This window comes from Salmo salar, chromosome 09, assembly GCF_965601325.2.
Source record: "Salmo salar chromosome 09, fSalSal1, whole genome shotgun sequence".
In the NCBI taxonomy this organism is placed as follows: domain Eukaryota; kingdom Metazoa; phylum Chordata; class Actinopteri; order Salmoniformes; family Salmonidae; genus Salmo; species Salmo salar.
The window spans coordinates 23,581,308-23,603,220 of record NC_138299.1 but is presented as its reverse complement, the minus strand read 5'-3'; the positions used below and the strand labels follow the sequence as shown (position 1 = coordinate 23,603,220).

The 21,913-nt window shown below is 42.4% G+C and overlaps 2 protein-coding genes across 5 annotated transcripts in view; both read left to right on the top strand.

The window, feature by feature from the left end:
* Positions 1–689: 689 nt before the first annotated feature.
* On the top strand, positions 690–7,126 carry msh4 (mutS homolog 4). 2 transcript variants are annotated; one of them, XM_014210956.3, is made up of 20 exons: positions 690–1,165; positions 1,410–1,583; positions 1,676–1,842; positions 2,007–2,117; positions 2,206–2,321; positions 2,425–2,598; positions 2,704–2,876; positions 3,003–3,070; positions 3,181–3,255; positions 3,343–3,407; positions 3,506–3,675; positions 3,837–3,973; positions 4,221–4,324; positions 4,574–4,698; positions 5,410–5,610; positions 5,740–5,858; positions 5,953–6,081; positions 6,268–6,442; positions 6,532–6,620; positions 6,748–7,126. In XM_014210956.3, exons 1-20 carry the CDS (start codon positions 1,015–1,017, stop codon positions 6,943–6,945), a joined length of 2,721 nt encoding a protein of 906 aa, XP_014066431.1. In that variant the 5' UTR covers positions 690–1,014; the 3' UTR covers positions 6,946–7,126. The 2 variants fall into 2 exon arrangements, with proteins under 2 accessions (XP_014066431.1, XP_014066433.1); XM_014210958.3 differs by having other exon boundaries at positions 6,247–6,442; positions 6,748–7,125.
* A 109-nt stretch (positions 7,127–7,235) lies between these two features.
* Positions 7,236–21,913, top strand: part of ktn1 (kinectin 1) — a 41,564-nt gene continuing 26,886 nt past the window's right edge. The window contains exon 1 of one of the 3 annotated variants that reach the window (XM_045723483.2): positions 7,236–7,412. Coding sequence is in view for 2 of the 3 variants with exons in the window: in XM_045723482.2 (XP_045579438.2) it covers positions 7,578–7,636 (59 nt within the window). In the remaining variant the exon portion in view is untranslated. Of the gene's footprint in view, positions 7,413–7,500; positions 7,637–21,913 lie in introns of those variants that run through there. The other 2 variants (XM_045723482.2, XM_014210812.3) reach the window with 2 other exon arrangements.

Sequence of the window (21,913 nt, the reverse complement as noted above, 5' to 3'; positions counted from 1 at the left end):
CCTTTAGAGTACGGGCGAAGGTGGGCACTGCTGCCTTGTATAGGTGGACCTGGTCATAGAGGCTGTTCAAGTCCAGGGTGGAGTGGTGGGCCAGGAAAACATTTGGTTTTGAGGCACAGTCACGGGAAATACGTGTGTTTACCCGGCTGTATTGTGGCAGGATGGAAGTCTTTTCGTGGTAGCAGGGTGGAGATAACCACTTGTGCATTGGGGAAAGTAGAAGAAGCTTTTTCAGTCACTCCTTTCAGTGCCTTTCCTGCTGTGTTCTCAGGTCGTTTGTGCCTGTGTGTATTATTATGTGGCTGGAACCTAGTTGGTCCTCAGACAGAAGGTCTAGGGCGCGTTGGGTGTTTGGACACCAGAGTTTAGACACACTGTGTTTGGGAAAAAGTTTTTTTTCTTGTATATATTTCCCATTTGAGTCCATTAGGAGTACAATCTGTGTCTTGTGTATGTCCTCAGTGTGTGTGGGGGGTTGTCAGGAGGGCTATCAGGGTGGCTGACAGGGGGGGTGCTCAGAGGCTCTCCCATAGATACCAACGTGATATAGCAGCTGGGTCTGGTCTACTGCTGCGTTCAAATCAACTGGGAACTCGGTCATCTCCGACCTCAGTGCGTTCAGGACAACTGGAAACTCGGAAATAAACTAGTTCCGACTGGGGAAAATATTTTGAACAGTCATCCAACTCGGAATTTCAAGTCGAGAACTCCCGACTTTCTGACCTGAGTATCAATGGCGAGATTATTTGACCTAGGTTTTGTTTCCCCAAGATCCCAGTTGTTGTGAAAGCCCCATTAATGTTTGCTTTGCAATTACAGATGCAGTTTATTGTGTGAACTGTGCCTGGTATTACGCTCGTGCGCTGAACAAGTTAGCTGACTCGCGCCCATTGACCTGACGTGGCGGGAAAGTTACAAACGAGGGCTTCCTTGAGGTTAACAAACTGTGAAGTGTCCTACATTTATTATAATTTCTCCAAATTTGTGTGCCGAATCACCATCAAAACTCTTTAAATGCTTCGAAGTAGCACAGAGGAGTTGACACCTGGCAACACCACGGACTCCGGAAGAAGCTCGGTGCTGTCACCTTTGGATTATCGAGGCAAACAAAGTGGGCCTGTGTCACTCGGCCGTGGATCAACATCTGCAGGGCTGCTCACAAGAGGTAGGCCTACAGAAACTATTTAACGTTAGCTATGTAAACAAGCATGCTAGATAGCAAAACTAACGATTCTGATGAAATGGAAATCATGTTGGCAAAGTTGAGGACTGCTAAATTCTCTAAATAAGGCTTATATACAAGTTCATATGTTTCATTATCTAGGCTACAAAGCACTTAGCCAGGTAGGCTTATTTAGATTGAGTTGTAGTCTACAAGTTGATGGCCTCTTTCTTTGACTCTGGTCAAGTGACTCACAGCTTCAGAGGGGGAAGGACAAGTTCATCTGTCCCACCATCCAGTGGCTCCTCATTCTGTGGGACCCCCAGACTCATGAGGGGGACCCCCAGACTGGGGAGGACCCCAGGCTTAGCTGGGGCTCTAGGCATACATCCTGCATGGACGCCACAGACTGAACCCTCTGGTAAAGCCATACAGACACACGCAACTGAGTTGTTTTTCACTGGGCTGTCTCAGTTTGAGAGTTTAATTATTCCGCTCTCTCCATCCCTGCAGTGACCACTAGCTGCTCCTCCGTGATATCGGCCACTGCTGCCTCTGTGATTGTGGCGGTGGTAGAAGGGCGTGGGTTGGCCAGGGGGGAGATTGGCATGGCCAGTATCAACCTGAAATGCCCAGAGCTGGTCCTCTATCAGTTTGCAGACACTGGGACCTATGCCAAGGTAGAACATAATAAACAAACAGGCTGAATTGGTTTACTGTTTTCAATATCTCAGAACAGGGAGAGACAGGCAAATCCATCTCCATGCAGCTTAGCTAAGTGCATGGTTATCTCAGTGTACTGAAAGCACTAAAGGAGCGTTAAACTTGTCTGATCCACTACCAGGTTATCACCAAGCTTCACATACTGGTGCCACTCGAGATACTAATGCCAGACACTGCCAGTGAGAAAGGCAAAGGGACCAAGCTATACAGCCTAATCACAGAAAACTTTCAGGTACTGAGTCAAGGTGGTCTGTCTATACTGCTGAAGTGAGACTTTTGTCTTATGTGTTATTTGTTGCCTAACCTTCTTTATGTTTCAGTCAGTAGCTTTCACTGCAATCCAGAGAAAGTACTTCAATGAGAGAAAAGGGCTGGAATACATCCAGCAACTGTCTGCACCAGAGTACAGCACTGTTATTATGGAGGTGCAAGCTAAGTATGTCACTGGGCTCAGAGAGCACAACAATAATAGTCTGTCACTTCATAATAATCAATCAGGCAGAATAACCTGTCCAGTAAACTGCACTGTTCATCCCCAGATACTATTGCCTGGCAGCTGCGGCTGCTTTACTGAAATACTTTGAGTTCATTCAGAACTCCATCTATGCACCAAAGTCACTGAAAGTAAGCTTCAAAGGGAGTGAGCATACTGCCATGATCGACTCAGCGTCTGCCACTAACCTGGAGCTGGTTGTCAACAACAGGGACCACAGGTATGGTGACGTGGCAGAAGGATGTGAAACTGTCTCACTTATCAGTATTTCAAACATGGTCAATACATCAAGAGAGTATGTGACATCCAGTGTGTGTGTGTGCAGGAGTGAACATACCCTGTTAGGGGTGCTGAACTACACCAAAACCCCTGGTGGGGGAAGGAGGCTGCGCTCTAACATTCTAGAGCCCTTGCTTGATGTCGATACCATAAACATACGTCTAGACACCATTCAAGAGCTGTTACAGGACGAGGAGCTCTTCTTTGGCTTAAAGAACGGTTAGTAACAGCTACTAACTGCACTACCTTATATTACAGTGATAGGTTTTCAATATTGATTGACAATTCTGTACAGATTAGTGTGAACTTGTGTATTTCCGTTGCTCATTTCTACTGTGACTGCAGCCATTGGACATTTTCTGGATATAGACCAACTGCTCTCTGTTCTTGTCCAGATCCCCAAGCAGGAAACGGTACATATAGATTTTTTTTATATGGTTTCCTGAAGATAAAAGAGTTCTCAGAGCCATAATGATGGAACAGTGAGTAATGTTAGAATCTGTCAATGTTCCTCTCAATGAAGGTTCAAGTTGCAGAGTCAAAGATTACACATGTGATTCAGCTGAAGCATACTCTGGAGATGGTACCACCACTGAGGGTAAGTGCTCGGTGTCCTTATAATATATTCAAAATCATTACTACTGTTGTACCATGTGCCTTTTTATTACCAGTATTGTGTAAACAGATGGTGCTGAAGAACTGTAACACTGCTCTGCTGAAGGCTTACAGCAGCTCACTGGAAGACAACAGGTACATAATCACTGAAGGGATTGGGTTTTCCATTAACAAGCCTCTAGATAGAACACCTCTCAGGCACATTGCCTCCATTGATCCTGTTATGTTCTCAGGTTTGACATGATCCTCGAGCAGATCAAGTCAGTGATTAATGATGACACCAGCTACATGAAGGGGAGCCTCAACATGCGCACACAGAAGTGCTACGCTGTGCGCCCCAACATCAACGAGTTCCTGGACATCGCCCGGCGAGCCTACACTGAGATTGTGGATGACATTGCAGGTGTTCACTAGATGGTTATGATGTTTTAAAGGGATATGCAAATGTATAATCTCTTATCGGATTATCCCTAATTGATTTCAAACAGTCTCTGATGTGTTATGTGTAGCCTACAGTCAATCTTTCCTGGTGGGAATTACATAATGAACGATGTTGATGCACAGAGCTGGTTGACCAGGTGGGGGAGAAGTATGCCTTGCCGATACGCACCAGCTTCAGCACAGCTCGAGGCTTCTTCATCCAGATGAAACTGGAGGGGGTAGCTTTACCTGATGGGGAACTCCCAGCTGACTTCATCAAGGTAATAACTTATTTGATGAACACCTTTGTACCTGTCAATGCTGGACTGTGGCAATGGTGAATGGATTATACAGAGCATTAAGTGAGAGAAACCCATTACAAAGTGTCATATAGCTTCATGTTCATTGTTTAAAATGGCTGTACCTGTCAGAATTGCTTTGGCTCTATATTACACTAAAACTTGTTCGGTATTCTCCATAGTAATATATTTTCACATTCTTGCTGTGTTTTATTCACACTTTCCTCAGGTGACGAAGCACAAGAACAACTACAGCTTCACCACAGCAGACCTGATGAAGATGAATGATCGCTGTGATGAGGCCCTGAGGGAAATATTTCACATGTCCTATGTGTGAGTAAAGAACAGCTTCAGTCTCACAATTATCAGGCTACATTTTCAGTGTATAATGTGTACTGAAAAATATGTATTCTTTGCTTTGATCTGTCAAACCTACCCTTTATTTCTGTTATGATCATGTGTCATAAAATATAACTGAGGGAAGTTGGATTGACTTACTATTGTTTACCCAGTAGATGGGGCTATTGAGTTTGGTTTGACATTGTAAATCATTTTGTCCTGTTTCCACCTTTCTCTTTCCAGGGTGGTGTGTCAGCTGCTGAATACAGTTCATGAGCATATCCACTGTCTTTACAAACTGTCCGATGCTGTGTCCATGCTAGACATGCTGCTGTCACTAGCCAATGCATGCACCATCTCAGACTATGGTAAGCCAAGAAGGAAAGTTAAATGTAATCAATTATTAATTTCCTCCCTACATATCTGCAAAAAGTATGTGTTGCTCAAATTCATAGTTCATGCTAACCATATGATCCAGTCAGATTCAAGCTATCCCTGGAGTGGTTTGACCTCGCTCTGAGTCTAGACAGTATCTGAAGAAACCCACCCACTCATCCATCTCACATAGCAGCCAGTCATAGCAGCATGAGTAAATAGTGTGTCAGCAGCAGCACCCTCTGTTCTCCTTTATAAGTGACAAAGAGGCTGCTGTGATCTGCTCTCTATTTAACATTGGTTGTCCTGCTAGCTTAAGTTGTCTGGGCAGCAGCTCCCATAACCATGTGGTTGGTGACCAATGGCCCACAGCTGTCTGAAACAGGATCTCTGGAGAGACACGTGCTGACTGCCGGCCTTCTCTGTCTCAGTCCTCTCACTCTCAGATTACCCTGGTCACGAAACCATTACTGTATTTGACCAGACCAATCTTTCTGCAAGACATGATTACTGTAGATGTATGTTTCGACTGCATGCTAGAAGTGTTTTGAACTTTCTCATAAAATGTGTAATAAAATAACAAACCCAACTGTCATCCACAGCAATTCAACACCAAGTAAAACATTTATTTACCAACCATGTAATTATGAATTTGAATTGTATTGTGTTCTTCCTAAAGTTGTTTTCCTTCTCTGTGCCTGCAGTGCGTCCTGAGTTCACAGACACACTGGCCATCAAGCAGGGTCGTCACCCCATTCTGGAGCGCATCGTTGGCCAGCAGCCCGTGTCCAACAACAGCTACATCTCTGAGGGCAGCAACTTTGTCATCATCACTGGGCCCAACATGAGCGGCAAGTCCACCTACCTCAAACAGGTGGCGCTGTGCCAAATCATGGCTCAGATAGGTGGGTGGAGAAACCATAAAATTAATTTAAAATGGAATGTAGTTATATAATTAACTTCATTTTCAGTGTTGTAACCATTCAAAAGGCTTATTCACAGGCTACTTATATAATGAATCTCATCTTTCCTAGGTTCCTTTGTCCCTGCTGAGTATGCCTCCTTCCGCATTGCTGACCAGATTTTCACCAGAATCGGGGTGGATGATGACTTTGAGACAAACTCCTCAACCTTTATGGTGGAAATGAAGGAGGTACATTTCCCATACATATTTGCCACTCAGTGGTTTTGTATGTATTTTCGAAATACCGCAAAGTAATTCTGATTAATTTCTTTGTACTCCCAAGGTCTCATATTTAATCCATAATGTGAGTGATAGGTCTCTCATTATCATAGACGAACTTGGGCGTGGTACTAGTGCTGAGGAGGGTGTCGGCATCTGTCACTCTGTCTGCGAATTCCTCCTTAGCCTCAGGGTAGGTACGGTGTGGCCAACTAGCACAGTACCTCTCTCCTGTCTGAAACAATATATGATTAATTGGATTTTGTGTATGAATCATGGAGGCCTTTCTTTTCTTTGACTTCCTGTTACTTGCACTGCTCAGTTCACAATCTATCATAAGATAAATATGTGTGCTCAGCTGTTTACCTGCTGGTCCCAGGCGTTCACGCTGTTCGCCACACACTTCCTGGAACTATGTGAGCTGGAGACATTGTACCCCAATGTGGAAAACCAGCACATGGAGGTTCAGCACACCCGCACTGGTGACACAGGTACAGAGCGTGTCATCTATACCTTCCTGCTGAGCCGTGGAAGCTCTGAGGAAAGAAACTACGGTAAGGAAATACAGACAGACACTTAACATTGTCCAATCTCAATCATTCACCTTAATTGTAAAAGGTTTACTGTAATGTTCAACTTGCAGGTCTGAGGGCTGCGGAGATGACTGCACTGCCTTTAACCATAATCCAAGAAGCAAAGGCGATTAGCTCTAAAGTCAGCCAACAGCTCTTGGTATGCTTTTCCAGTAGGCCATGCTTTTCCAGTATCATTATTTAGATCTAACTTACTATCCATCATCTTATTCTCTGAAGTCCCTGCTTGTCCGTCAACCTGTCGTCTTCCTCCTACCTTAACTCAGGCCAAGCACCACAGTGATCCGGAAACGCAACGGCAGAGAGCAGTGTACCACCTGGCCACTCGGCTCCTGCAGACAGCCAGGAACTCCAGGCTGGACCCTGACAGCCTGCGCATCTATCTGAAGGGCCTGAAGAGACACTATGAAGCAGAGCTGCAGGTCATAGGAGAGCCTGTGTCCATGGAGACAGAGGAAGAATGAGTCAGATGAGGAAAGGGATGTCAAAGGGTGGGAAGGGGGTGATGAGATGGTGAGGAGAGAGGAAGCTTGTGGACTTATGAGTGATGCTCTTTGACTATCTTCTATAATGATATTCAATGACATTGTTAGATATTTGTAGTATTTGTTTTCTCAATGTTAATCTGTAATATTTAAATAAAACATTTTTATATTTTCTAAGTGTCTATTATTAACATGGAGCGGCACAAGGGAGGGGCCAACATTTTAAACACCCACGTTGCTTCAAAACCCCTATCAGAGAAGAAGGCCCTGCCTTTTCTATATCCTCATCTCCAGTCCTCTCTTCATTTTATTATACGCTGTGTGCTGAGACATATCGACCCGCCCCCGCGAAACAAGATACACAGGCAGCGTTGAGTTGTGCTGCTCTGGGGAACTCTCCATTTAATTTCAACATTTAGGAAACTGCGGCACTAAAACACCTCAGGGTATGTACATTACATTTTCTCATACATTATTATTTATTTTTAAAACGAGCTAGTCACGCAAGGCTTTGCTTAGCTGAAACAATAATCTGGGCCTTGCACTAGCCCCAACGCACTGCCGGAAAATCGGGACGCAAGAGCGGGTCAGATTTTAGGACAGAGGGCCGGATGACTTTAAAGGCGAGGCCTTTTTGTTGGGATTGGCTTCTCAGGTGCTGTACTCCTGGGTTAGTAGCTGTTTTGGGAACGTTATTTGTAAACAACAAATTATTGTTTCCAGCATTTCACCTGTTTAAAATATAACTATGTCCGTGCGCATCGAGACGTCACTCACTGACCAGACAAGTTTTCCCGCAAGTGTCATGATTTGTAGCACGTTGACACAGATGGAACTGGCTAACTAACGTAACGTTAATCACTTCATTTATTGCTGGCTGGCTAGCTAGCTTACCTTAGACAGCAAACTACTTAGCTAGCTAAACGCCCTGACCCAAAAAGACGGCGTACTTCGTTTGTGGCTAAAGTAAGGTAGGCTTCACTGGAAAAGCCGGAGTGGTTAGTTATCCATTAACTACCCACAAACATGTGGGCTCCTAGTTAAATGACAGTACGGCTTTGTAACTAGCCAGTTGGTATCCAAAGCAAGGCCTTACCAAAGCCCTCCAGTCAGTATCGTGTCCACCATTCAGATGTACATTGCTAGCAAGTTACAATGAACAAATGTATAAACGCAACATGTAAAGTGTTGGTCCCTTGTTTCATGAGCTGAAACAAAAGAACCCAGAAATGTTCCAAACTCACAAAAAGCTTCTTTCTCTCAAATGTGCTACAATTAGTTTGCTATTCTCCTTTGCCAAGATGTGATCCACCAGACAGGTGTGGCATATCAAGGTGATTAAATGGCATGATCACTACACAAGTGCACCTTGTGTTGGGTACAAAAGACCACTAAAATATGCACTTTTGTCACTCAACACAATGCCACATATGTCATGTTTTGAGGGCGTGTGCAACTGGCATTCTGACTGCATGAATGTCCACCAGAGCTGTTACCAGGGAATTTATTCTTCATTTCTCTACCATAAGCTCTCTCCAACGTCGTTTTATTTACTTTGTCACTATTTCCAACCAGCCTCATAACCGCAGACCACATGTATGGCATCGTGTGGGCGAGCGGTTTGCTAATGTGAACCGAGTATCCCATGGTGGGGGTATGGACAGGCAAAAGCTACAGACAACAAACACAGTTGCATTTGAATGCACAGAGATACCGTGAAGTGATCCTGAGGCCCATTCATGCCATTCATCGCTGCCACCACCTCATGTTTCAGCATGATAATGCACGGCCCCACGTCGCATGGAAACTGAAAATGTCCCAGTTCTTCCATGACCTGCATATTCACCAGACATGTCACCCATTGAGCTTGTTTGGGATGTTCTGGATCAACGTGTACGACAGCATGTTCCTGCCAATATCCAGAAACTTCGCACAGCTATTGAAGAGGAGTGGGACAACACTCCACAGGCCACAATCAACCACCTGATCAACTTTATGCGAAGATGTTGCGCTGCATGAGGCAAATGGTGGTCACACCAGATACTGACTGGTTTACTGATCCATGCTCCTACCTTTTTTGCATATCTGTATTCCCAGTCAAATGAAATCCATAGATTGGGGCCTAATTCATTTATTTAAATTGACTTATTTCCTTATGAACTGTTGCTCAGTAAAATCTTTAATTGTTGCATTTGTTTTTGTTCAGTATAGATAATACATTCGCATTATGGTTAGTAAGATAATAGCAGAACAATATCTAACCACAAGTGCTGCTTGCAAACTTACGCGCAAGGACATGGAAGGCATGCTAGCAGAGACGGAACATTTCATCACCTTGAAACAGAACTGATTAGCCTAGGGGCTAGGCCTTATGCAATACTAGCTAGGGGAGTTTTGCTTAGAACAGAGCCTGTTCTCATATTAAGCATGGCCCAAAACACCCATTGTAGGCAGTTTTGTGGGTGAAGGAAATTACTACTTTATCTGTAGAATAGTTTCATTAGCTAGCTGGTTACATTCACAGCATTACACTGTTTTAATGGGTGGAGGGATGACTGTTTTGAATTTTTCCAGTCATCTGCACCTAAATGGCTGTTAGGCTTATGTGATCTCTAATTGTCTAATACAATGATTGTTGTGAGCCTCACATCAGTGTGCATTTCTCTCCCACCATCTGTAGCTGTTGTGAAGAATGAGTGATCCTTGACGTTTGTGTTTAACTAGCTAGGCTACTCCAGTATTTAATATGATCTCTGCTTGTCATGTCTAACATTTTAACTGGATAAAGTCCCCCAAGTGCTCTTATTCATTACCCAGCGACTTGTGTTGACAGGGGCCATCTACAAAATCTCTATTGCATGACATTTGGTAAATGCTCTCCTTATGTTGCAGCCATATGAGGTATTTTTGCAGTAGGCGATATACGTCCAGACCCCTGGTCCTTTTCCTTACATTAGGGTTGTAATTATTAGCCCAAAGAAGTTTTGCAACTAAAACAAGAGTTTCTATTGGACAAATTCAGTTAGGTTCTTCCCCCGTTTGCCACCGTTTAAGAAACGTTTTGCAACAGATTCAGCGTAATTAATACAACCCAGTAGTGATTGGTCAGTTAGGACTGTGTGTGTGTGTGTGTGTGTGTGTGTGTGTGTGTGTGTGTGTGTGTGTGTGTGTGTGTGTGTGTGTGTGTGTGTGTGTGTGTGTGTGTGTGTGTGTGTGTGTGTGTGTGAATGGCAGCTTTCTCTTGTGAGTCTTATTCCAGATATGGCTTGAAGGGGTGGTGGTTCTATTTGTTGGCACCCACAGGGCTGACTGCTGAGATACCTTATCAGCCTCTGGCTTCAGAGAGGCGCTGCAGTAAACCTCATGGCTTAACCTGGATACTGAGGAATGTAATGGCTGGTTCTTATCAATGTCTCCCTCTCAGTATCTCTGTTGGGTTTATTTGCAAGACTTAAATTCTGCATGTTTTGGCCTATGCTAATATTTCAGTAGGATATATTCTTGAAGACTAAAAATAAGTTTACTGCTGTTATTTCGGAAGACGGTATTACTGACACATATTACAGATACAGGTCAGGTGTAGTGTGCCCTTAAAGGCTGGTTTGTCATGTTCTGTTTTCTCTCCTTGAGGACTGATAGTTTATAAAGGGTTCCTGACACAGAGGCCACAATGTCTGTCCCTGCCAAAGCAGGAGCTCCAGCTAGCCAGTGGCTGGATTCCGGAGAGCCAATGGCCCGAGAGGGCTTTGTCTTCTGGGCTCATTTCCATGCTGGGACATGGCTCCTGTTGTACTGGGAAACTTTTTCACCCTCCAGTCTAAAGCATAGCTAGGGCTGAAAGCAAGCAGGCAAGCATGATGCGATTTACCCCACCCATCCTGTCCACACTGCCTTAGTGTTCTTTTCTGCTTAAGAGGTGTTTACTTTCACAGCTCCAGTTGTCCCGCCTAGGGTGTTTCCTGGTGAAGTAAATGTTACGGTGGCTGCTCCGGTTTGGTCCTGAAAGGGTTTGTGGCCCAGCCCCTTGCTAATCAGTGTTGGCTTTTGCACCTATATATATTATGGTTTCTTTGTGTGTCTGTGTGACCTTGTATTCAAAATGTGAATTCTTCCATTGAGTACATTGTCCTATGTCCAATCATGCCCTTTTACTCCTGGTATCATGTCCAATATGGATGAAGTACTTTCAAATGAGGTATCCAATAAGCTCATTTTACTCAACAGATAAGCAAATCTTATTCAACAAAGAGATGTGGCAAAAAACCTTGTGCCAATATTTCCTCTTCTTATCAACTAGAAACTGGCACATTAACCATTATGGGGTTTGAATAGGGGCAAATTCATGAAGTTTAGACTGAACATTTTCCAAAAACACGTTTACTTGGAACAATGCAGATGTGAAGTTTGGTACCAGAAGGATGATAAAATCTGACTGTGACCAAGTTTTCCAAAAGCTCTGTTAAATATCTACTCCAAATTAAGATTCAAAGATGTCTGCATAAAGAATGGGGTGTCGGCTGTGACGTGACACCTTGGGGTAGAAAAACATCTATTTTGGTTATTGAACTACAGTAAGTGAAGTGGATCAACACCCTGTAACAGAATGAAGACATGGGTCCCTGATCTGTACTACACAGAAATGCGTAATTATGGATATGAATGTCGTTCTCTTTATGATGATGTGTCCTGATTAGGTACAATGGTAGAAATATGCAATATCCTCCTTTGCATATTTGGGTATTATTTGACACCCAGGCTATTTTAACAAGAACACAATTTATTCAATCATATATGTCTGTTTGGACAGCTCAATAGATTACAGTGCAGTAGAGTATAGTCAATACAGTGTACATTACTTTAGTGTGCTCTACTGCAATGGTTCCCAACCTTTTTCAGTTACTGTTACCACCAACTGAATTGCTCTCTGCCCAGAAAACCCACTCGTGCGCATTTTACCAGTAAGCTTATGGTCTCTCGAGTCTTGTCAAGTACCCCTTGTGAAAAGGCCAAGTACCCCCAGGTGTCCTAGAACCACTGCTCTACTGGACACTACAGTACTGTGCTGTCCGAACTTGTGAAACATGAACTGTTATTGGTTCAGACAAAGTCTACGACTGTGGACATTGAAATAAAGGCCAGGGCGGACTTAACTACTTTTCAACATCCATGAATGTCCGGTGTTCAGTGGGTGAGGATGCTGGTTGAAAGAAAGAATTTTCACACTCTTGTGTTGACCACCAGACAGAAAAAAAGGAACAAAGTTTAGCTGAACATACCAGTATGCCAGTGGAAGGGAGGACAGTAGCAGGTGACCCAACTGTGGTTTGTGACTACTATGATTTCCCATTGATTTATTCAATTGCAGTCATTCTGTTAGATTTTTCAGTCATTTTTAGGATTGAGAATGGCAGAAAAAACTGCCATTTTAAATTAGAAGTTTTCTTTTTAGAATTTTTGATGTAAATGGTATAGAAGGTTCCGGACACCTTTTATTTTTTTTGTGGTTTCACTTGTTTTGGAGAAACTTGCCCTAAACAGCAAATCACAAAGAGGCCAAAGATAACCCTGAAGGAGCTGCAAAGCTCCACAGCAGAGATTGAAGTGTTTGTCCATAGGACCACTTTAAGCCGTACACTCCACAGAGCTGGGCTTTACGGAAGAGTGGCCAGAAAAAGCCATTGCTTTAAGAAAAAAATAAGCAAACACGTTTGGTGTTCGCCAAAAGGCATGTGGGAGACTCCCCAACCATATGGATGAAGGTACTCTGGTTAGATGAGACTAAAATGTAGCCTTTTTGGCCATCAAGGGAAACGCTATGTCTGGCGCAAACCCAACACCACCTCACCCTGAGAACACCATCCCCACAGTGAAGCGTGGTGGCAGCATCATGCTGTGGGGAAGTTTTTCATCGGCAGGGACTGGGAAACGGGTCAGAATTGAAGGGTTGGTGCTAAATACAGGGAAATTGAGGGGAAACCTGTTTCAGTCTTCCAGAGATTTGAGACTGGGAAGGAGATTCACCTTCCAGCAGGCCAATGACCCTAAGCATACTGCTAAAGCAACACTCAAGTGGATTAAAGGGAAATGTTTAAATGTCTTGGAATGGCCTAGTCAATGCCCAGACCTCAATCCAATTGAGAATCTGTGGTATGACTTAAAGATTGCTCTACACCAGCGGAACCCATCCAACTTGAAGGAGCTGGAGCAGTTTTGCCTTGAAGAATGGGCAAAAATCCCAGCGGCTAGATGTGCCAAGCTTATAGAGACATACCCCAAGACACTTGCAGCTGTAATTGCTACAGAAGGTGGCTCTACAAAATATTGACTTTGGGAGGGTGAATAGTTAAGCACGCTCAAGTTTTGTGTTTTTTTGTGTCTTTTTTCTTGTTTCACAAATATTTCAAAGTGTTAGGAATGTTGTGTAAATCAAATGATACAAACCACACAAAACATCAATTTTAATTCCAGGTTGTAAGGCAACAGAATAGAAAAAAATGCCAATGCGATAAATACTTTCGCAAGCCACAATGTGCATCCTTTCAAGCACACCCTTCTCATTAACCTGTGGTGAGTTATTCACAATTTGATGAACAAATTAGGTTTTATATGTATGATGGTTAAAGAGCAGAAGTATTGATTATTTGTGCCTTGGTCTTTTAAGAGCTCTTTGGAACTTCCCATGAGCCGGGTTGTGATGACAACTCGCAGTCATTATGTTTTAATAAATGTATTTGTGTGTGTGTGGCAGGCTTACAATGATGGCAAAAAAAAAACATTTGAGTGCTGACCCTGGTGCTGCAGCTGGAGGTTGAATGTTTTGAAGGGGTATGGGACTATAAAAAGTTTGTGAACCACTGTCCTAGATTTATTTGTGTGCTTGTACATTTCTACTTAGGAGCACATGTTCTCCTTGTAAAAATGTCAATGTAGGTCCCTGAACTAATAATACGCCATATCACTCAGACTTTTGTGGCAGGTTAGGCACTTTTTGATTATTGATATTCAGTTGTAGAACTTTTTCTGATATGACTATTGTATCTAAATTATTTATTTTAACATGCAAAAGACGCAGGTCACAAAAATGAAATGTATCAATATACCCCATTTCTAGAGGTCGACCGATTTTAATCGGAATGGGCAATTTTAATTAGGGCAGATTTTGAAGTTTTCATAACAATGGGTATTTTTGGTCTCCGAATTTTTTTTAAATTATTAGATTTTTTTTTTTACACCTTTATTTAACTAGGCAAGTCAGATTAAGAACACAATGACAGCCCAGGAACGGGGGTTAACTGCCTTGTTCAGGGGGGATTCGTTTTTGCAACCTTCTGGTTACTAGTCCAACACTCTAACCACCTGCCTTACATTGCACTCCATGAGGAGCCTGCATGGGAGGCTGACTACCTGTTACGCGAGGGCAGCAAGAAGCCAAGGTAAGTTGCTAGCTAGCATTAAACTTATTTTATAAAAAAAACGATCAATCTTAACATAATCACTAGTTAACTACACATGGTTGATGATATTACTAGTTTATCTAACGTGTCCTGCGTTGCATATAATCGATGCAGTGCCTGTTAATTTCTCATTGAATCACAGCCTACATCGACAAACGGGTGATGATTTAACAAGCGCATTTGTGAAAAAAGCACTGTCGTTGCACCAATGTACCTAACCATAAACATCAATGCCTTTCTTTAAAATCAATACACAAGTATATATTTTTAAACCTGCATATTTAGTTAATATTGCCTGCTAACATGAATCTGTGTCACTTCTCTAGTGTTCATTGCAAGCAGTCAGGGTATATACAGCAGTTTGGGCCGCCTGGCTCATTGCGGACTGTGTGAAGTCCATTTATTCCTAACAAAGGCCATAATTAATTTGCCAGAATTGTACATAATTATGACATTGAAGGTTGTGCAATGTAACAGCAATATTTAAACTTAGGGATGCTACCCGTTAGATAAAATACAGAACGGTTCTGTATTTCCACTGAAATAATAAACGTTTAGTTTTCGAAATGATAGTTTCTGGATTCGACCATATTAATGACCAAAGGCTCGTGTTTCTGTGTGTTATAATTAAGTCTATGATTTGATATTTGATAGAGCAGTCTGACTGAGCGATGGTAGGCAGCAGCAGACTCGTAAGCATTCATTCAAACAGCACCTTTGTGCGTTTTGCCAGCAGCTCTTCGCAATTCTTCAAGCATTGCGCTGTTTATGACTTCAAGCCTATCAACTCCCAAGATTAGGCTGGTGTAACTGATGTGAAATGGCTAGCTAGTTAGTGGGTGCGCGCTAATAGCGTTTCAAACGCCACTCGCTCTGAGACTTGGAGTAGTTGTTCCCCTTGCTCTACATGGGTTACGCTGCTTCGAGGGTGGCTGTTGTCGATGTGTTCCTGGTTCGAGCCCAGGTAGGAGCGAGGAGAGGGACGGAAGCTATACTGTTACTGGCAATACTAAAGTGCCTATAAGAACATCCAATAGTCAAAGGTATATGAAATACAAATCGTATAGAGAGAGTCCTATAATAACTACAACCTAAAACTTCTTACCTGGGAATATTGAAGATGATAAAAGGAACCACCAGCTTTCATATGTTCTCATGTTCTGAGCAAGGAACTTAAACATTAGCTCTTTTACATGGCACATATTGCACTTTTACTTTCTTCTCCAACACTTTTTGTTTTTGCATTATTTAAACAATTGAACATGTTTCATTATTTATTTGAGGCTAAATTGATAGTATTTGTGTTATATTAAGTTAAAATAAGTGTTCATACAGTATTGTTGTAATTGTCATTATTATAAATGAATAAAAAAATGGCCGATTTTAATCGGCACCGGCTTTTTTTGGTCCTCCAATAATCGGTATCGGTGTTGAAAAATCATAATCGGTCGACATCTACCCATTACTACTTACAAGTAATACATTTCTTGTTTTAGAAAAACAGAAATGTCTGTTAAGTTGTGTAATTATGGCCCAAAATATATTTTAACTGCAAGAAACAAAATCTAAAGTTAATTTGGTGTTTGTGCGTGTGGGAAGGTGCACAGAAGAAGCCAAGGAGATCAAACCGACAAACCTTGAAACTAGCAATACAGGCATTTGAAACATTGTGCTAATACATTCAAATTAATTCTATCACCCCGCCCTAATGGGATCCCTGAACAAAATAAAGGAAATGTCAACATAGTGTCTTAATAGGGCGTTGGGCCAACAGAACAGCTTCTATGCGCCTTGGCATAGATTTTTCCAGTGTCTGGAGCTTCCTGTGTGGAACCGCCTCATGCTTTCAATATACTTTGTATCCCTCGTTTCCTTTATTTTGGGAGTTGCCTATAAAATTGAGAGTATCGCTCGAGTCGCAACAAAATGGATTATAATGTTGTGGATAAAGTTCGGAATGACAATTTCATGTGTACAACATCAAAAGACCTGCATCACTATATTGAGAGCTGTGCCGTCTACAAATTTGCCATGCTCCGATGGACTTCAAATGTTGGTACTCATTGGTCTTTTTACATGGAAATGCCCATATGCATTATTGCTCTGAGAGAAATGTCCTTTCTGGTTTTTCTACTTAGAGATGTTAAGTGTCTGACCCCGTGGTATCACGATACCACTTGGTATCTTGATTCTTGGCGTGGTATCACATTGTTAGTAAAATGTTGGTATTGTGACAAGCTCATTCTGAAAATGGGCACATTTTCTTGCAGTTGGCACAGATTTTGTGTTTATCCGTGCTAAATTAGTCGCCTTTTTGGGCCCTCAGCAGTTAAAATCTCTGATCAGGCCCAGAGCATCACTGCAGCAGAAGGTTATTCTTAAATGTATTATCATGGGTAATCTGATTTATCCAAATTAGGGCCTACCTAAGAGGCCCAGCATGTATCTGCTAGACAGAGCCGAGTCCTGTGCTATTGCTGACACCAATCTGAATTCAGAGCAGGCGGGTATTGCCAGGTCAGCCACTGTCAGCGGCACTGTTTGTAATTTTGACAATAATAGTACACTTCAATCTAGACCATGACCCAGGGCTGAAATGTTTTATTTCCGCTCGGTGGCTTACAAATAAAGCAATGCCTGACTGAGTGAAACGATCTCTGTTCAGATGATCACTGGACAGGCAGTTCCTTGTAATGGTTCTTCTTTTTACCACTATCGTCTCTCCACTTGTGGTTTCTTGTAACCAATAGAGCCTAATATGTTTGCATCGATTGTTGGTCTCCTTCGTTCCCTTTCCTACCACAAACTCGTATTACTAAATTCCAGGTGTCCAAGGCTGTGCTGTCAGACAATATAGGCCTTTTTATTCAACCCTTGGTGATATCTCCATCCAATGTAGGAGCTAGGTGACATGCGTAGGCTTTACGCTGGCTGATGAGGACATATTGCTGTGTCCTGGCCTGGCAGGGCAAGAGGAGCCTTTTCTCCTTTAACCTCATAACGGGCTGGTTCAAAACTGCAGTACTGATGTGACATTTACATGTTGGTATTATTTTTGCCCCTTGCAAAGCACTTCTGTATTAAGTTAAGAATGTCATCTTACCCTGCAAGTGCATTGAGGAAGGGGAGTGGATTAACCACGGAGAGGGTCAATCCAGCAGGATGTCAATTTTTGTGTCCCTCATCTAATGGTATAGCAGCTAGCTAACATAGACTGCTTAATTCATTGTGTATTGTTTTAAGTACAAACTGTAGTAGCTAGTCTACCCTGTGTCAGTGTTTTCCATTAGCGTCAGCTAAATAGCTGGTTACAGACTAATTTTCAGCGGGCTACTTTTTCCACTTCATATTAACTACTTTTCATTTACAAGTTTTCATTTGTTATTCCGATGAGCCCACTGTCGAGCCCTCTCCCTTTATAACAGGCCTGGTCAGTTGTTTTCTATGGAGGGCCACATTAGAATATATTTTTGCCATCCCAGGCTAGAACGATATTACAGGATTATACATTGTGTATGACTGTGTTGACAGATATCTACAGTAAATCACGTCCAGATATGTTACTTATTTTACTTTAACATGCACAGAAATAAACCAGATCCATGTTCTCCTTTTTGTAGGTATTTTTATTATTAAACATGCAATGAACTACACGGAGGGAAAAGTACACTGTGCATTCAGCACCACAGACCGAACAAGAAAGAGAGCTCAACATTACATTTAAACTACTCAGTCCATGTGAGGAGGGAAGTATCTGATGGGCATTGACTAGAGCAGTAAAGTCGAGTATAGTTTCTGACGTCACTATGCGCAGGATTGCTGAGAGGTGAGTCATTAAGAGATGATCTATGCCTTGACTTGTTATATTTCATCACTGAAAATGTCTTAACATGCATAGTTTGACCCAAACAGTGCAAACATCTTCTGAGCATGACTCATCTTTGTAAAGTTTTGTTCATCGAGAGAGACATAGAACCTCGTCAGTGACATTGTTTTGAATAGTTCTCCAATCACTGCATCAGACTGAAGATCGATAAGCTCAAGTTGCAGGTCAGTGGGAGCGTTATCCACATTGATGGTGAATGTAGAGGAAACGACAGCATGTCATTTTCCAACACTTTGAAATCATCAAAACGAGGAGAGAATTCACAGTTCAAAGCACGCAGCAGCGATGTATGCTTCTCCCGCTGGTCATCTGATAGGGAACAGACTAGTAGTGTCAAAGGTGGGTGAGATTGTTGGCTTCTACTTGGTGGGTAATTTTTGCCCAATTTCTAGCTAGCTACTATTTGTAACTGTGACTGTGTGTCAGCCTGTCAGTCAGTCTGTCCTCATGCAGTTGTTATTTATACGTGCCTTCAAAATAAATGTCCCACAAGCGGTGGGAGTGAAATCATTACACAAAGGCGAGTATTCATTGGGCTTTTAATTTGAATATCAAATGCATTTTCTTTGATCTGAGCATGATTCCGCGGGCAGTATATCGCCCCCAGGCCAGCCTTTGCCCAGTTCTTGCTGTGAGATGTTACCCAACTCTTCCACCGGGGCACCTGCAAGTTCCCAGACATTTCTGGGGGGGAATGGCCCTAGCCCTCTCCCTCCGATCCAACACGTCCCAGACGTGCTCAATGGGATTGAGATCCGGGCTCTTCGCTGGCCATGGCAGAACACTGACATTCCTGTCTTGCAGGAAATCACACACAGAACGAGCAGTATGGCTGGTGGCATTGTTTAACATTTACATTTAACCTGTTGGGGCTACAGGTTAGCAATGAACCCTGAGACGGGATTGCTAGCAAGGCTGGAAATTCAAAACATCAAAAATCTAATAATTTCAATTTCTCAAACAATCAACTATTTTACACAATTTAAAAGATAAACATCTCCTTAATCTAACCACATTGTTCGATTTTCAAAGAGACTTTACGGCAAAAGCATAAAGTTAGATTATGTTAGGACAGTACATAGCCACAAAAGTACAAACATCAATTTTCAATTCAAGGTCAGGCGTCACCAAAAGCAGAAACCAGCTAAAATTATGCACTAACCTTTGACAATCTCCATCAGATGACACTCCTAGGACATTGTTATACAATACATGCATTTTTTGTTCCATCAAGTTCATATTTATATCCAAAAACAGCATTTTACAGTAGCGGTGAAATTCAGATTTTTTTTCTTCTCTGAAATGCTTCCGGTGAACAACGTTACAAATTACAAAATTACTATTTGAAAACATTGGTAAATTATAATATTGTCATTCAAATATTCATAGTTTAACATTTCGTAAATGCTACTGCATTGCCAGATTTCAAAATAACTTTACTGGGAAATCACAATTTGCAATAAACCGGGTGCTGTGCTAAGAACAATAGGCTAGGCTATACAGGTTAGCACCATCTTGTAACCATGTAATATCAAAATGACTATTGTCAATAATCCCTTACCTTTGATTATCTTCATCCATTGGCACTTCCAGGAATCCCATGTCCACAACAAATGTGGTTTCTTTCAACAAAGTTCATAATTGATGTCCAAATAACTCCAAGTTGTTAGCGCTTCGGTAGGCTACTAAAAAGTAGCGCGGGGGGGGGGGAAGTCACGGCGAAAAGTAAAAAAAATAATCTATTTACGTTCGTTCAAACATGTCAAACGTTGTTTAGCATCAATCTTTAGAGCCATTTTTAACGTGAAACATCAGTAATGTTTCAACCCGACCTCTCCTGTGTCTTGAAAAACGTATTTGAAAAATGTATCGCATCACATGATTGCGCAGGTGCAGCCAATAAGGAAGTGACGACATCCCAGGGAGGTCAACTTCTCTTCATTGCCATCCGGTCTCTGTTCATCATAGACGCTTCAAACAACTTTATAAAGATCGCTGACATCTAGTGGAAGCCGTAGGAGTTGCGAAATGAATCCTTTCTCACTGTGGTATCTATTAACCTCTTACATCTAGACGTTCCGCTAGCGGAACACCTGCTCCAATATCCAATGATGGGCGTGGCGCGAAATACAAACTCCTCTAAAATACAAAAACTTCAATTTTTCAAACATATGACTATTTCACAGCATTTTAAAGATAAGACTCTCCTTTATCTAACCACACTGTCCGATTTCAAAAAGGCTTTACAACGAAAGCAAAACATTAGATTATGTCAGCAGAGTACCAAGCCAGAAATAATCAGACACCCATTTTTCAAGCTAGCATATAATGTCACAAAAACCCAGAAGACAGCTAAATGCAACACTAACCTTTGATGATCTTCATCAGATGACAACCCTAGGACATTATGTTATACAATACATGCATGTTTTGTTCAATCAAGTTCATATTTATATCAAAAACCAGCTTTTTACATTAGCATGTGACGTTCAGAACTAGCATACCCCCCGCAAACTTCCGGGGAATTCGCTAACATTTTACTAAATTACTCACGATAAACGTTCACAAAAAGCATAACAATTATTTTAAGAATTATAGATACAGACCTCCTCTATGCACTCGATATGTCCGATTTTAAAATAGCTTTTTGGTGAAAGCACATTTTGCAATATTCTAAGTACATAGCCCAGGCATCACGGGCTAGCTATTTAGACACCCGCCAAGTTTAGCACTCACCAATATCAGCTTTACTATTATAAAAGTTTCATTACCTTTTGTTGTCTTCGTCAGAATGCACTCCCAGGACTGCTACTTCAATAACAAATGTTGGTTTGGTCCAAAATAATCCATCGTTATATCCGAATAGCGCATATAATATGCATATCCTAGCTTCTGAGTTGGTGTAGGTGGCAGTTAAAAATGGGCACATTTTTTTTCAAAATTCTCAATACTGCCCCCTAGCCCCAACAGGTCAGTCATTTAGCAGACGCTCTTATCCAGAGCGACTTACAAATTGGTGCATTCACCTTATGATATCCAGTGGAACATCCACTTTACAATAGTGCATCTAAATCTTTTGGGGGGGGGGGATTAGAAGGATTACTTTATCCTATCCTAGGTATTCCTTAAAGAGGTGGGGTTTCAGGTGTCTCCGGAAGGTGGTGATTGACTCGCTGTCCTGGCGTCGTGAGGGAGCTTGTTCCACCATAGGGGTGCCAGAGCAGCGAACAGTTTTGACTGGGCTGAGTGGGAACTGTGCTTCCTCAGAGGTAGAGGGGGGCCAGCAGGCCAGCGGTGGATGAGCGCAGTGCCCTCGTTTGGGTGTAGGGACTGATCAGAGCCTGAAGGTACGGAGGTGCCGTTCCCCTCACGGCTCCATAGGCAAGCACCATGGTCTTGTAGCGGATGCGAGCTTCAACTGGAAGCCAGTGGAGAGAGCGGAGGAGCGGGGTGACGTGAGAGAACTTGACGGGCTGCGGCTTTCTGGATGACTTGTAGGGGTTTAATGGCACAGGCAGGGAGCCCAGCCAACAGCGAGTTGCAGTAATCCAGACGGGAGATGACAAGTGCCTGGATTAGGACCTGCGCCGCTTCCTGTGTGAGGCAG

Bases quoted from the DNA above. Each gene is read 5' to 3' on its own strand.
- msh4 (XM_014210958.3), top strand. From the start codon at position 1,015: ATGCTTCGAAGTAGCACAGAGGAGTTGACACCTGGCAACACCACGGAC. The intron at 1,584-1,675 runs GTAAAGCCATAC...CCATCCCTGCAG, and splicing joins GCCACAGACTGAACCCTCTG to TGACCACTAGCTGCTCCTCC. The intron at 6,443-6,531 runs GTAAGGAAATAC...TTCAACTTGCAG, and splicing joins CTCTGAGGAAAGAAACTACG to GTCTGAGGGCTGCGGAGATG.